This window comes from Ptychodera flava, chromosome 3 (genome assembly GCF_041260155.1).
Source record: "Ptychodera flava strain L36383 chromosome 3, AS_Pfla_20210202, whole genome shotgun sequence".
NCBI classification, from domain to species: Eukaryota; Metazoa; Hemichordata; class Enteropneusta; family Ptychoderidae; genus Ptychodera; species Ptychodera flava.
In genome coordinates this window covers 35,446,418-35,462,162 of record NC_091930.1, presented here as the reverse complement: position 1 = coordinate 35,462,162, position 15,745 = coordinate 35,446,418, and the positions used below count along the sequence as shown (strand labels likewise).

At 35.8% G+C, this 15,745-nt stretch overlaps 1 protein-coding gene across 1 annotated transcript; it reads right to left on the bottom strand.

The window, feature by feature from the left end:
• Window positions 1–11,925: 11,925 nt before the first annotated feature.
• LOC139129245 (uncharacterized) lies at window positions 11,926–12,477 on the bottom strand. Its single transcript, XM_070694888.1, has one exon. It carries the CDS (start codon window positions 12,475–12,477, stop codon window positions 11,926–11,928), a length of 552 nt encoding a protein of 183 aa, XP_070550989.1.
• Between the last annotated feature and the right edge of the window lie 3,268 nt (window positions 12,478–15,745).

Below are 15,745 nucleotides of genomic sequence, written 5' to 3'. Positions count from 1 at the left end.
AGAATGTGCAGAAATATTACACAATTATGAAAGTTCATCAATATGAAAAGAAGAAGCTAATGAACGTTATACTGTGGCTACTAAACGTCTTTGTACACTATTGCAGCAAAAGGCAGGATGGTGGACAGTCCGATATACATTACGTTTTCTTTTTTGTACGTCGCACAAGTTCTGTAGATAACATTGTAGATAAAAGAAACAACTCATATGAGTGTTTGGATAGATTACACATTGGAGGTGCCGAAATACTTTTCATGTGACACTGCACTCCACTGCTTATCCTTGTGTGTCTATCAAAACAGATTGGCATAAATATGTATACGTTGTATTATAGTTGTTTAGCCAGAGTGCTGTCCTAATTAACTTCGGTCTCTACAATCAACTCGATAAGTAATTTAGCACTTCCTTTGTGTGTTCTATCCAGACACTCAAATGATCGTTCTTTTTATCTACAATGTTATTTACAAAACTTGTGTGCGACGTACAAAAAATAACGATATGTATATGAGACTGTCCAGCCATCCTGATTTTTGCTGTAATGATTGTGTGCTAAAGATCTGCACTAGGTCTCATCAAATTTGCTGCAGTATTTGCAAAATTATCAAATATGCAAATTAGCAATTATTGACATGACCTTGCTTAATATTTTTGCATATAGTTACAACTCTGGTGTATGGAACATCTGTACCAAGTTTCAGTTAATTTGAGTCAGTATTTCTTCACATATTACCAGAATTATGAAATTCACAATATATTCAAATAAGCAATTAATTAACAACATTAAATCTCTGTCGGACCAACATCTAGACAATTTTCATCAAATTTGGCACAGTCTCTCCGGAAACAGAGTTCCCTTTCAAAAATTACTAATTATGTAATTAGCGCTAATTGCGCGCGTCACAACCAAAACAATAGACGTGCATATGTATGCAAAGAGAATTATTTTTGTGCCAAAGTTGAAAGGAATTGGCTCAGGCATGTCTGAGATTACGTGGACGCAAGGACGCATGGAACCCAAACCAAGCCCCCCCCTTAAGTTCGTTCGCGTCGACTAATACAACTCTTACCTGCAGCCAATGCCACTATTTCTTCTACAGAAAAATTTGCATGGGAAATTCTGACATGTCATCCGATAATCTTTCTAGAGATCCAATAATCTATACAAATGACAAAATCAAAAATCCAAAGTGTTCATTTTCCTTTCGCATGGCAGGTTTCATTTGCCATGAGCTTACTTTTATGTACATATTAGACAAACCTTATCGCACGAGGACCATAATCACCATTTCTTTAATTGAACACTCTTTGTCCAAGGCATTATAAAATCTGAAGTGAAAGTTTTCTTAACTCCACATTAAAATATTTTTATAGATCATTTCTTACCTCTGCTTTAGATATATTTCCCGTCATTCTGTTCAAATCATCAATATGAAGTCTCACGAGAGCTTTGTTGATTTTTTAATTGTGCAAAAAATAAAAATGAAAACAAGCGGCAATTAGCAAACTCTTAAGACTGTTAGCAATCTATGAGTTCTTTGTCAGTAAAAGTAGGAATAACATGATACCAGAGTACAAAGGTGAGCAAACTGTCATAATAAATGAAAGAAGTCTCTTTTTAATAACGCGCATATATAATATATATATATATATATATATATATATAGATATATATATATATATATATATATATATATATATATAATATATATATATAACACAAATTACTTCAGTTACAAGGTACTTAACTCTGTTACGTAAGTTTCATGCACCCTCAAATCATCAGACAGGTGACGTGAAGAGATACTTAGCCCAATACTCTCTTTTACATTTTTGGACATACTATTCTATTTGTAGGTGGTCTTAAAATTTGATATATAATATTTGTATTGTTGGCGACATTTTGAAACCCACTGAGAACGTTTGTTTAATAGTGTAGATTTGTCAGCTAATATACAAAGATTACATCGTTTAAACAGTATAAATGAGAGTGTGGAGCTAAAATCCATTCACTTCTCTCAACAGATTGCAGGATGCATGAAACGTAAGTAACAGATATTATCCCCTTGAACGTGAAGTAACTTGCTAATATATATATATATATATATATATATATATATATATATATATATAATATATTATATATATATATTTATATATATTATATATATATAATATATATATATATATTTATATATATATAATATATATAGATATATAAAATATATATATATATATATATATATATATATATATATATATATATATATATATATATATATATATATATATATATATATATATATATATATATATATATATATATATATATATATATATATATATATGTGAAAGAAATGAGTTTGGTCGAGAAAGCCCTTAGGCCAAAAATCTCCTTTAGTGTATTTATTTCATTGTGTTGTTAGGTTATTTTTCTTAAAACGTACCTCTTACAGTCAAGACAAATGAACACTCAGCCATATTACCAGAAGCATCTTCAGCTTGGTAGAACACTGTCGTGACCCCGATAGTAAAGTTGCTGCCAGGCTCATGACTACCAGTCACTCTGACAGTACCAGAATTATCAGTGGCATTCGGAGGTGGCCACGATAATTGGATAGTAGGCACATCTAGGTATGTGCTTTGTTCGATGCTTGACGGGCAAATAACAAGAGGCTTTTCAATATCTAAATAAGAGAGAGAGAGAGAGAGAGAGGAAGAGAGAGAGAGAGAAGAGAGAGAGGGGTGGGTAGAAGTTAAGAGCAACAGTATTCTAATAACCTTTTTTTCATTTGAAGGCATATGTCCATGAGATCTCGTTCAGTGCTGATAATAAGGCAATAAACAGCGATTGCCACGAAACGCCGGTCGATATATATTGCCACCTTCATTGAACATCGATTTCTCAACACATGAACATAATTACAATAATTTGTATGTCAGAAAACACTTCATGATATTTGCAATGTGGCTGATCATTGTCACTAAAAATACTGCGCTTCTACAAAGGTGTATCAACATTCTAACTGCAAATCGCACAAGAGAGACTCGAACGCATTGCAAGTGAAGCTCTTCGCCTGTTTATACATAAAGAAAGTTTCAGATGTATCATGCAAGAACTTACCTCTAACTGTTACATTGAAGGAACATTTTGCCATGTTTCCCGAATGATCTTCAGCTTTATATGAGACAACTGTCACACCAATCAAAAATTCATCTCCGGATACATGGCTTCCTGACACAGTCACATTTCCTTGAATTGTCAGATGCGTGTGGAGATGACCAATTTACAGCATCCTCTCTTCTCCCCGGTCCAGCTACTATTGAAATGTGTGGCGGACACCAAATATTAGGCAATATCATATCTGTTGACGCAAAACAGGATCCATAAATGATAGTCGAATGTGTAAAACAAAGCCCACAGCCGATAAACTTGAACATTACAGACAAGACTAATTAAATACGCTTTCTATGAAAAATCTGACAAATCTCTTGAGAAACAAATCTTTATTCTGCAGAAAGCTGAGACGTGCTATAGATGATAGCATGCTGTGCTTTAGTCGAGTAAGGGAAACTATTCTAAAGCTATAAACAATAAAATCGGTTACAGAGGTTTTAAAAAATCTTACCTCGCACGTACGGTAAAGGAGCAAGAAAAGGTGTTTTCAGAGGATCACCTGTTTCGCAAGACACGACAGTGTCACCGGCTGCAAAGTAACTGCCAGATGCAGGGATGCAAGTTACATTCAAATCGCCTGAAGTTATTCGTGAAAATGACCAGTCACAGCTTCTATTCCATTTCTAGAATCATAATTTCTTATGATCTTCAATGGGCACTGTTGTAGAGGGATTTTCAGTCGCTTTAAAGAAATCATGTACGTATTTAGTAAGGCATAGCATATTGTGTGAGCAATATGCAGCAACTAAGACCAAAAAGCTTGATTGGTTGGGCTTCATCGATTCATGATCTTGAAACTGAGATAAATGTAAAGTTACGAAAGAAACGCCTAAAGGACCAAGGGGCATTACTTTACATATCGCTCGGCGAGAAGCAGTGGATGAATCGCGATCTACCATTCGTATTATATACAAGAAGCGTGTGGTACTGACCATGGCTATTTCTATTAAATCACTGGGTTCGTGTGGGATGCCTTGTAGTGCATCGACCCCTATCACAAATAAGTTAATATTGTCATAATATTTATCAGCTTTTTGTGTTATATGCGATCGATATATAAGGTGCTATGGCGTAAGTAAACTCCAATGAGCTCAAAAGCCACTGTCGTAAAGCCCAACGGTAATTATCTCCAAATTTACTAAGAAGTGTACGCAAGAACTGCATCTACTATACATGGTGACATAGTCTTAAAATCGGGATTATAATTTCCCTCTAACCGTCTGCATGTGGGATTAAAATCAAACCCACCTGTGATGGTTGGAATGGACACTGAGAATGTTGGTGTTCCACAACTGTAAGGAAAAAATAACTCGATTGACTGGCAATGAAGAATGAATGCATTAAAAGTGGTATGATAACATAACTTATCAAAACAGCAAAAATTAATATCACATCATAGGGCACAGCCCTTGGTTGTCGCGCCAGAGGTTAAGCTTTAGAAATGTTATTTCCATCTGAAGATGCACAGTCGACGCTTATATGTTTAATATAATATTGATTCATGATTAGTAATAAGAAAGAGCAAAATGAACTAATCTTCACTCGGTATATACATCAGTAGGACAACTACGCCTTACGTAAACAATATATCCAAACGCCACGTTTACCCTCTGATGAAAACAATTCATGCTCGCTTGTCAGACCCAGGTGTGTATAGATTTTCTGTTTAGTTAATCAAAATATTGGACATAAGGCCAAAACAGGTATGTTTCGATCTGGTCAGCGCGCGCGTCACTTGAACAACAGTGCGTTACCTTTTTTCCCCTGTTATGTGGCAGGCGGCCGCGGCAAACTACGTAATGCTTCAGCTAGCTATAAATCAAGTTTAAGGGTCACTGGACACTGGTGGCGGGCTTCATACATCTACCTCATGCATGTACCTCTTTCTCCAAATATTTACCCACAATTCAACGTCTATCTATTAGTAATGCACACATTGCGCAAGGGTGCTTGGGAAGGATATTTCAAGGTATAAGGTCCACCCCAGCATGGTCGACCATTTAATCACCATCAACAAGGAGCACGTACGTTCTGTGTATTGACATGTTAATCTCAGTTCAAATTAGTTTCAAGTCAAGGGTCTTTAAGAAATATTCCCAACATGTACTGACTGATACGACACCAAACCAAAATGGCTTAAGAGAAGAGAAAATACTTTGGGCGCATAATCAGAGACTCCATGAACAGTATTTGATAAAACTATAAAACTGACCCTCGTCCCTCCCTTGAGGGAAAAGAAATATAAAAATCTCGTCGCCGCACCATTTTTAAGGACGGCCTGAACAGAAACATTTCTTTTTTTTATTTGGCATAACTTGTAATATTGTGGCATGATAACAACGCTATTGTGTTTAAAAAGGGGTGTACATTATTCTGTCGTCATTATCGTTGACAGTATAGCAACTTATTGCCTAAATGCCAATTGCAAGCTGAAACCAGGTGACAGTCTAAAATCTGGCAGAGGGCGCTTTCTGTACGTGAACACCGATCGTCTTAAAATTAATCCCTGCATTCTTGGCATGTGTCCCCCGTTCAAACGCACGGGCAGTTTCTATCTTTTAGAGCGTGATGGTGACGGTATCTGTATCATCGATGGGTTGGGGAATGATACTCACTGGCTGATGCGCGTGTGAATACCTTGGATGCTTTGTATTTATTTCTTTAAAAGCATTCAAATAATATTCTAGCGTCACTGAATTTGAGTTGGTGAAAATTTTCGTTACTCGGATAATATATTGAACCTGCATATACGTAGTCAGTTAGCCGCTGGCGCGACTATTATTATTATTATTATTATTATAATTATTATTATTACAAGTTTAGGGGCTATAAGTATTATATAGAAATCTAATAACAGTTCATTGAAGCTGTGTGGGAATTCTGAAAAAGAGGTGTTGTATATTTTAATTTTGTCAATAGGGGTGACTTCCAATTGTTTTACGTGCAGCGCAGAATTGTGCATCATACTGTACGGAGAGAGGGGGATATCATTAAGCCAAGGGGTAATTAAATGCTTGTCGGAAAAGTGACACCAAGCAGTTTACGCGATACCAGCAGGCCTAGACTTTTAACTTTTGTGCGAACTTTACGGATACACGTTCAATCGGTTCAATTTAATTTTGTTTTTAGTTTTCTTCCATCAAAAGTCACGACTATGAAAAAGATTTCCAATATAAATTAAAATCTCTCTCTCTCTCTCTCTCTCTCTCTCTCTCTCTCTCTCTCTCTCTCTCTCTCTCTCTCTCTCTCTCTCATCTCTCTCTCTCTCTCTCTCTCTCTCTCTCTCTCTCTCTCTCTCTCTCTCTCTCTCTTCTCTCTCTCTCTCTCTCCTCTCTCTCTCTCTCTCTCTCTCTCTCTCTCTCTGCAGTGAAATTGCTATGCTGCGACCACCGAACGAATATTTTCCATACAGTAGGGGTAATATTAAAAGTTCATTTTATAAATCTAACTTAATTGCTTAAGTTAGGTCTCAGAACCCCCCACCCCAAACCCCAACTCTAATAACTGACCTAAAATTGAAAAACATAGCATCTCAGACACGTATCCTGTACTAATTCTTTCATAAACGTAAGCCTACCAATGTACAATGGATTCATTCTGATGTATAATTTAAAACTTATTCAGACTTACTTCGTAAGCGTCATATTGGCATTGCAGAAAAAACATTTTTCTGCATTTCGCATGTTTCGCCCTGGCAGTGTAGTCTGGCAGAAACCCTGCGATTCGCGTTCTTCTCTGTCGGAACACGCGCGCGCCCTTCAGAGACGCGACGCGAATCCCATAGCATGCGCAATAGCCCTTTCCCGGGTTGCGCGCAAAACGAACGATTCATACACAATGGCTGTGTGAGGGCGCATGTCTGATGACGTCAGAGAAATTTCTTTGGGGTTAAAATTTGTAAACACGGAGCGCGTGATCTGTTTTGTACGACCCAGCCGTCAACATCATCTGCTGATAACAGGTTAGAAATATATTTTACATTGTTTATCGACGTCCTAGCGCAACCAGCATGGTTAGGTTCGTGTGCAATGCTCCAGATGCTCGGCGTCAGCGGAAAAAAAAAAGAAAAAAAATTGTCGAAATATCCGTGGATGACCAATGTAACATTTCATGCTTTCCCGACCAAACTGAAAATGCAAGGTTACGACGGCAGTGGATAAAAATGTTACGTCGTGAACAAGGCTGTCACCCAACTACTATTCAAGAGTGTGCTCCAGACATTTCGAGGGCGGACGAGGGGCCAACATCTATACATCCTGTTCCGACATTATTTGGGTACAATAGTTACAGGTGTCGCAGTGTGTCGATCAAATACTAACATATTGAAGCGTGAACAGGCTACTGCTTTTGCGTATAGCGTTGATCGCGATTTCGGGTTTGTTACTAAATATAGCTGCACGCGCGCGACTTTCGGACAAATATGCTGAAATTCGGACAAATTTTGTCGTTGTATGCGCGGCTGTTGTTGCAGCTTGTAGTCTCAGTCATCAATTCATACGAATAAGCGTGACGCTAAATAGCCTTTCTAACACTCGCAGGTTTTATTTTCGTCGTTTATGCTGAAAATGCGGACAAATGTTTATTTATGCATATTAATGAGAGAGAACAGTGACGTCATTTGCGATCAGCGCTATTGGGAGAAAGAAAATGTAGAGCTGCAGCAACAGGCAACAATCATAGATGCTGAGATGAGTGACCTTGGTGAAGAAGTGGTAGTGGATTGTTGTCATTCTGATACAAATTCTTTATCTGGTAAGCATAAACATGTACAATGATGTACATAGTGACTCCCAACTCATATATTACCTTGATTGCCACATGCAGTATATTCAGGGTCTATGGTACATCAAATCATAGACAGTAGAGCTCGCTATACCGTCTATGATCAAATGAACAAATTTTTGACAGCTTAGAGAAAAATTGTATCATAAATAATTTCAATAGAGGTGAGATAGGTAGGGTTTAATATAAGGTCATTGAGTCACATAGTGCTAAAAGGTATACTGTCTGTATCTTCTGTTTTTCTTTTCTCATTATTCCAGGCCAGTATTCACTGTCTTGTTCCACTCCATGTTAAAATGGCCTGCACTCTGCTTTTCAACAAAGCCTGTGTACGCAAATGTTATTGTCAACAAAAATGAATTCAAGTTCAAACATTATTTCAGTTTTCAACATAGACTAAACACACATGGCTGTGTTCATAATACTACCATGCTGCAGGAATTCAGACAACAGAAACTGTAGTTGAAATACAGACAGAAAATACAGAAAAAATAGCCAAAAGCTACAGCGAATTAGCTTTATCTATTTTACTACAGTAGGATCAATTTCTTTTAAGGATGTACCACTGAGCATTATGCACATGTGGAATTTTTCCCTTCTCATAGGATTAAATGTAGAATTGCTAGAAAAACAACTTGTACTATATTGTCATTTGAATGAAATTTGCACAAAGCTCAGACAAACGAAATAAATAATAGCGAAAATTGCAGGGTCATCGCCCTTAATTTTGAGATAAAAGGCAATGTATGATTTTGTCCATAGAAAAAAAGGCATTGGTGGTAAAATGCTGACTCAACATTCTTTCTCATAAATGTTAAAATTCATACACGTACACGAGCATGGTGACCCTCATATTTTATTACACATTTTGATTATACTAACAAAGAAGAATCCAAAAATTGACAATTTATTGACATTGACAGTACTTTCAATTTTACCACTTGTCCATCCTTAACAGGCAATTATCGCCAATATTTGGGTTGAGGCCAAATATATTTTATCACTCTATACCAGACACTGACTTTACCTTTACTTATATCCTTTTAACAATGATGTTATCACATCAAAAAGTATGCCTCCATGAAGGTTGTTGTATGTCATGGGGATGTCTTGTTTTGACTTGACAGTACAAGTTATAGTATAATGAGTTTTAATTTGGATAGTTTCACAAGTTAACCATTCCTTCATAAGCTTTCAAAATGACAAAAGACATTTTTTTTGTCTCTATAGGTTCTTCATTGAATATGATAGAGCCAATCAATCAGCATGATTACCTGTATACAGCTATGAGTGATGATGATGGAGAGCACTCAGATGATAGAAAACTTGGAAAACTAAACCTAACAAAGCTTGGAGATGGATGGACAGCAGATCAGGCAGATGCCAACAGGAAGAGAATTGGTGTGTATGTTGACAGCACCACTCAAACAGAAATTTGTGGAAATGACATTGATAGGTTGCTAAATGAACATTCAGAACTGAAAGAGAAGCTGACTGACAGAGACAATTTGAGAAGAGAACTGTTTATTGAAAAAGTAATTGAATCTGATGAAAGTGTATTTAGATATACAGGGTTTCCTTCCCGCCAATATTTAGATTCCTTCTTTAATATTCTTGATAAGAAGGAACCACAGCTAAAATACTGGAGTGATAGTACAAGTGCACAGGAAAAGAATTATCAAAGCCAGCAAAGAAAGAAGACAGGACCAAAACGTAAATTACAGAGATATGATGAGTATCTTATGACCTTAGTTAGATTACGTTTAGGGCTTCTTAGTTTTTTTATTGGGGATATTTTTGGGGTTTCCAAAACCAGAGTTTCACAGGTATTTATAACATGGATTACATATATTTCAAAAATAATGAAATTAATCATAAAATGGCCATCACGAGAACAGGTAATGAAAAATATGCCACTGTCATTCAGGGAACAGTATCCAAATACAAGAAGCATAATAGATTGTACAGAATTTTATGTTCAGAAACCACGGAAACCTAAAGCACAAATCGCCACATACAGTTCATACAAATCCACAATACTCTTAAATTACTTGTATCTATCACTCCCTCTGGTATGTTTTCATTCTTATAAAATTTATGGGGTGGGAATGTTTCAGACAGATACCTTACAAACACAGTGGATATTTAGATCTTATTGACCAGGGTGATGAAATTATGGCTGACCGTGGGTTTAATATTAGGGATTTGCTTCTGAGAAAGAAAGCACTTTTACGTATTCCTCATTTACACGGAAAAGTAAATATGGCAAAGGTAAAAGACTGAATGCTAAAGAAGTTATTGAAACACGCAAAATTGCTAGATTGCGCATACATGTTGAAAGAGCCATTGGCCGTTTGAAATCATTTAATTTACTGAATCAGGTAATACCACTTAAACTTAAACCAGTAATGAATCAAATGGTCAGTGTTGCTGCAGGTATTTGTAATTTCATGCCAAAGCTTGTAAAAAGTAGATAATGCTTTGTACCCAATACATTGGTGATGTTATCAAAAGTGGTGAAGATGCTTGATGTTAAACATTAAGTAAACAGATATCTAGTGATATAAAACAAATAATTTATTTCAGAAAATCAAAATGTTTATATTTTATTTCAGTAATATACATTTCACATTTAATAATAAAATACCAAAACTCTTGAATTTCTATAAATACTTATAATAAATTATGAAAGGTGTAAGCATATTTAAATACTGCTTACTGTACTAGTTGACCATGTAAATATTGAAGAAAATGATTTTAAATTATCTATTTAAATTATTAACCAAACAGACATCTGCCAGTAATTTACATAGAATATTTATATAATTGGATCATAGTAATACTGTTTGATTTGGAATCAGTGTATTTAAAGTATGTATAGCATGTACCATATAAACAGCAATATTTGTATTTATCACTAAGTTATTTTGTGTACAAGTAATTTTACCTTTTCATGAAAATAAAATAGTATTGTACTGTATCAGGCGTAGTAGTATTTGTAAATTAACACAACCTTAACAAATTCAAGAACTAATATTTGGGAAATATATGTTGAAAAATGATTAGAAACCCCTACTAGGACATTGGCCTTTACAAAAACGATTTCAAATATCCTAATGTAATTTTCTGGGTTTTTTTATCTTTACTGTCACATCAGAGAGATAGATTCTCTTGCTTAAAGGGACAAAGTCACCCATTTTTGACATTATTTCAGTTATTTGTGTTTCTATATTTGTATTTATCTGCCCATTGAAATGGGCTCAATGACTGGTTCACAAATCTCAACCTCTACCCTGTACATGGGCATAATGCATGATAACTTCCATCTTTTGATTTTTGGTATGTACCAAAAATTGTTTAATGGAAGTGTTCACACACTATAACCATGCACTGGTTGAGAGTTGTACTATAACAACTGGATTAGCATAATTTAGTGAGCAGATCATCATCAAAAATATTTCAAAAGAAACTAAAATAACTGAAATAATGTCAAAAATGAGTAACTTTGTCCCTTTGAAGGGTACAATTTGAGGATCACCCTAAAAAGATACAGATACTAAAGCTTCAATAACAAGTGTATACATGTCTGCAATTTCTCATTCACATTCCTATGTGAGACGTGGAACAACATGTTCTCTGTAAAATCTCAATAGTTTGGGTAATGACATTTCCCAGAAATCATGATCAAAATAAATTCGTTCTACAGAAATATCTTTGAGGGCGAAAAAAAACAAAATCACACCATTTCCGCATAGTACAAGCCAGCTGTACCTGAATTTGAACATACCACAGTGATCATGTGAAACGACATTTCATGTTCAATAGTTCATGTTTTCAATTGACGACAAGAAACAACAGAACAACTGCCGACGATTATTCGTTGTGTCTCAAATTTTCCTAATTATCAGTAGGTTCATTGCGTTCAAATGTCTGTCTTTGTTCTTATATTTAAATGATATAACAGAAACTTACGCTACACAAGTGCATCCACCGGATACAATATCACCTTCCTCAGACAGCAGTAACCAGGTTTTGTACGGTTTTTCACGGACGCTTGTTTCTCGTACACAGTCGCCCATTACGTAGAGATGATTGACATCTGGCATGGGATGTAGCTGTACACCTATGATGTTACCATCTTTATAAAGACGATATCCCCGATCGTATCTGTATTTTTTCATGCGAGATGTACTCCAACAACAGTGGGATATCAAATAAACAAAAACATCGGCAATATCGATTTTTGGCATCATTTTAAGACTGCTTTCCCATTGTGTGATCACATTTGGGTCAGGCAATACAACTTGTCTACCGCCATCAATCACTGTTCTGCGTTCGCCGAGTGATTTTTCATAGTCATCATCGGCTATCGCCCTAACATCCAACTCAAGCGTTAACACCGAAAGTTCCACAAGTTGTGCCTTCGTCGCCTCACCACAAGTTACATTCCTACTTTTGAGAAATTTTCTGAGCTCAGGTACTTTCATTTTCTTGACGTCGTCTGTAGTGATTGACGCCATCTTGACGATGAACTTCGCTATGCGCACAGTGACCGACCACAAATTTTTACCCCAAAAAGTGCGCCCCCATGAGTTGAAAATAGTAAAAATTCGAACGCGCCCGCACAACCCGGAATCACTTATTGAAGAGTGCGTGGCGTGACAGTAGAACGTCTCCGATCTCGCGCTATCGTGTTGTTGTGAGCTTTAAAAATGATGGAATTTGACAGAAACTGGAATTACTGCAGAGAATACTTTTCAGGATATCACATGTGAGTGTCTAAGGTACCAAGTAGGACGTTTAGGAAATCCTTTCAGAAGTTCACGCCGCCTGTGGCCATTTTGTGGCGTATAAGCTTATAAGCTTACGTAACTCAGCAGCGTATACAGTATTTCTACTGACACTGTACACATGCCGGAACATATGCTATAGAATTTTGCGTTTCACGTCGTTCAATCATTCAGATGGAAATGCCGCCCTAAACAGGGTGACAGACTTTGGAATGCTAACTCTGTATAACAATGACGTAATTTAATAAGAAGATATTTGTATTCGAGCACGGCTACACTACAGTTTTTGATTCGAGAACTCTCATCATGGACCGTGGTTGTATTCAACAATCGAGAGGGCTAGGGTGAGTCGAACTTTTTCCTATGTCCATGTAGCACTTGTGCAAAAATATGCGAATCCACAGGCCTTTGGCGAATCAATAAATGCGTTTTTCACCAAGCTGAAAGGTTGAAAGATGCGTCCGTCACTTTGGGACGAGCTAGATAAATGCATGCAGTCAAACCCAGCTGGGCACAGAAATTTGCCATAATATGACTTTGTTCTGGAAATTACGAAGACAAACGGCTGTGCGGTGGAACTTTGCAACAAAGTTTCAATATCTGAACTGGCATACTTGAAACAGGAAACGATGGCCAATAAAAACGTATTCTCGTCGCATTTTATAATAATGTATCAATCACAATGACACAGAAATTATGCCTCCTCCCGACAGAAGGGACATGGCCTATTTTTAGCCCTGCTACATTATGTCTTAGTGCTGAAAAGGCCATGTTGTTGTCAGGTTGTCATGGCGACTTTTAAAATTTGCATACAACTCTGAGGGTTAAACGGGTTGTTAATAGGTCACAAACTTTTGAGTCCCACTGTCGTCCATTATACCTGTTTCCTTGGGTATTAAAGGTGTGCAAGTATACACATCAAAAGACTAGAAAATTCACTTCATAGGCAGAATCTTGTAAAATAGCCTTTTCTTCTCTGGTTAACGAAAAAAAATAATTATTAATTAATTATTAATATTATAAATTAAAATTAATTAATTTGAGATACTAGTAGAATTAATTTTAGCACATAAAATTAATTTGAAGGCATAAACATAATTCGATGCATAATGAGTTAGTACTGTACTATATAACACTTATTTGGGATGACTGCATGAAACAAAATTAAAAATACTTCAAAAATTATTTCTGGTCTATATAATATTAATTCTAACACACTAAAATTAACGGAAAACATAATTTTGACCAGAATGGCCCCAATATATATTATGTTTACTATTCATCCTAGAATGAAGGCAAAGAAATTACAATTATTTTTATTATAGAACAAATTTCTAAGTTGTTACTTAGATCCATAAAATAAATAAAAAACAGTGAATTATGTTTTAGCATAGACCCTCTCGAGGGTCTATGGTTTGAAATAAAAAAAACTGTGGTTACCAAAATGTTTTACCAAGGCAACATAAAACAAAAATTAACATGGAGTTCATGCTGTGATAAATACACTTAGGAGAGCATTTGCATAGTAACTGGGATTACTTTTAATGGAATTTGGAAAAAAATTGAAATTTTAAAATGCAAATAGGTTACTTTGGAAACAGGGCAGTAAAAATGGATATCATATTTTGTCTTTCTAACCCAAAATAACCCTTTGGTATAATATTTCTGTTGATTACTGGATTTTTACACTGGATATTTGGTCTTTCTAACCCAAAATATCCCTTTGATATTACACATTCTATTGATTCCTGGCTTTTAGATGGAATCATTAAAAAAATGGTAATTTTTACTCCTGAATGGTTGCCATGGAAACATCTCACATTACAATGAGTGTGATATTTTTTGGTGTGCTAACCAGACAAACCCTTATGATCAAATTTTTACATCAATCAATCGTTCTTTAATAGGAATTAGGGAAAAAGTAACATTTTCAATCCCAAAATAGTTACCATGGCAACTCGAAACATTAAAATAAGTCTGGTTTTTGTGTTCTCTGACCCGAACTCCCCCACTAGATAATTTTCATATCAATCAAAGTAACTTTTCATGGAATATTAGAAAAACTGAAATTTTCAACCCCTGAAATGGTTACCATGGAAACATGGGGCAGTGAAATCGATATCATATTTGGTCTTTTCGACCCAAAATACCCTTATGGTGAAAATTTCACGGAAATTGAACCTATTATTATTCGCGTTATTATTTCTATATAATACTTATATTAATTATTATTATTATATGTACAATAGTCGATCCAATTTCGGATATGGATCGAGTCACGTTTTTGTTGCAGACCCAGTGGGCCTTCAAGGAACACAAATCCCCGTCAATATTGGCGTCAACACTCGCATCGTGATGGCGGAATCGATTGGCATTAAGATCAAAGATCAATAGCTTATACGTGACTTAGACATCATTGGGATCAGGTTATAAAGATATACGTCACAATATCAAGTACATAAACGAATGTGACTTTTGAATCTTCCAGTTTTATTTTGACTTTAAGGTTGTAGGGCAATGAAAAATGAAAATGGAAGACCTAAACTATTCACTCAATCTTTCCTCAATGAAACTGTTAACCATTTAATTTTAAAATCAAGAATGCAAACGAAGAACCACTGTGCGAATTTGGTACTAGAGAGACAAAATACCTAGCATTTATAGATATTTGAAATTCAAAAGGGCTGCCATCCCCGTGTTAACTTTTTTCGGGAAAATATATTTCCGTTTTTCGAAAAAATTAGACAGTGAAAAAATGTCTCACTCAAAAAGCTTTAAAATGAGCCCCCCCCCTCCCCCAAGTGGTAGATCAAATGTTTATAGACAAATTGAGAGACCAAATATATTTCCCCAAGGCGCATGCTTAGCCTGATACTATAAAGAGTTGTCACTATGTTTCAACAGTTGATCTCCGTTCTGCTTGTTTACGGCCTATAATAAATGTACGATGTAAAGTGGACGAAAGCAAAGATTTGCCACGCACTGGCCAGTGATAATT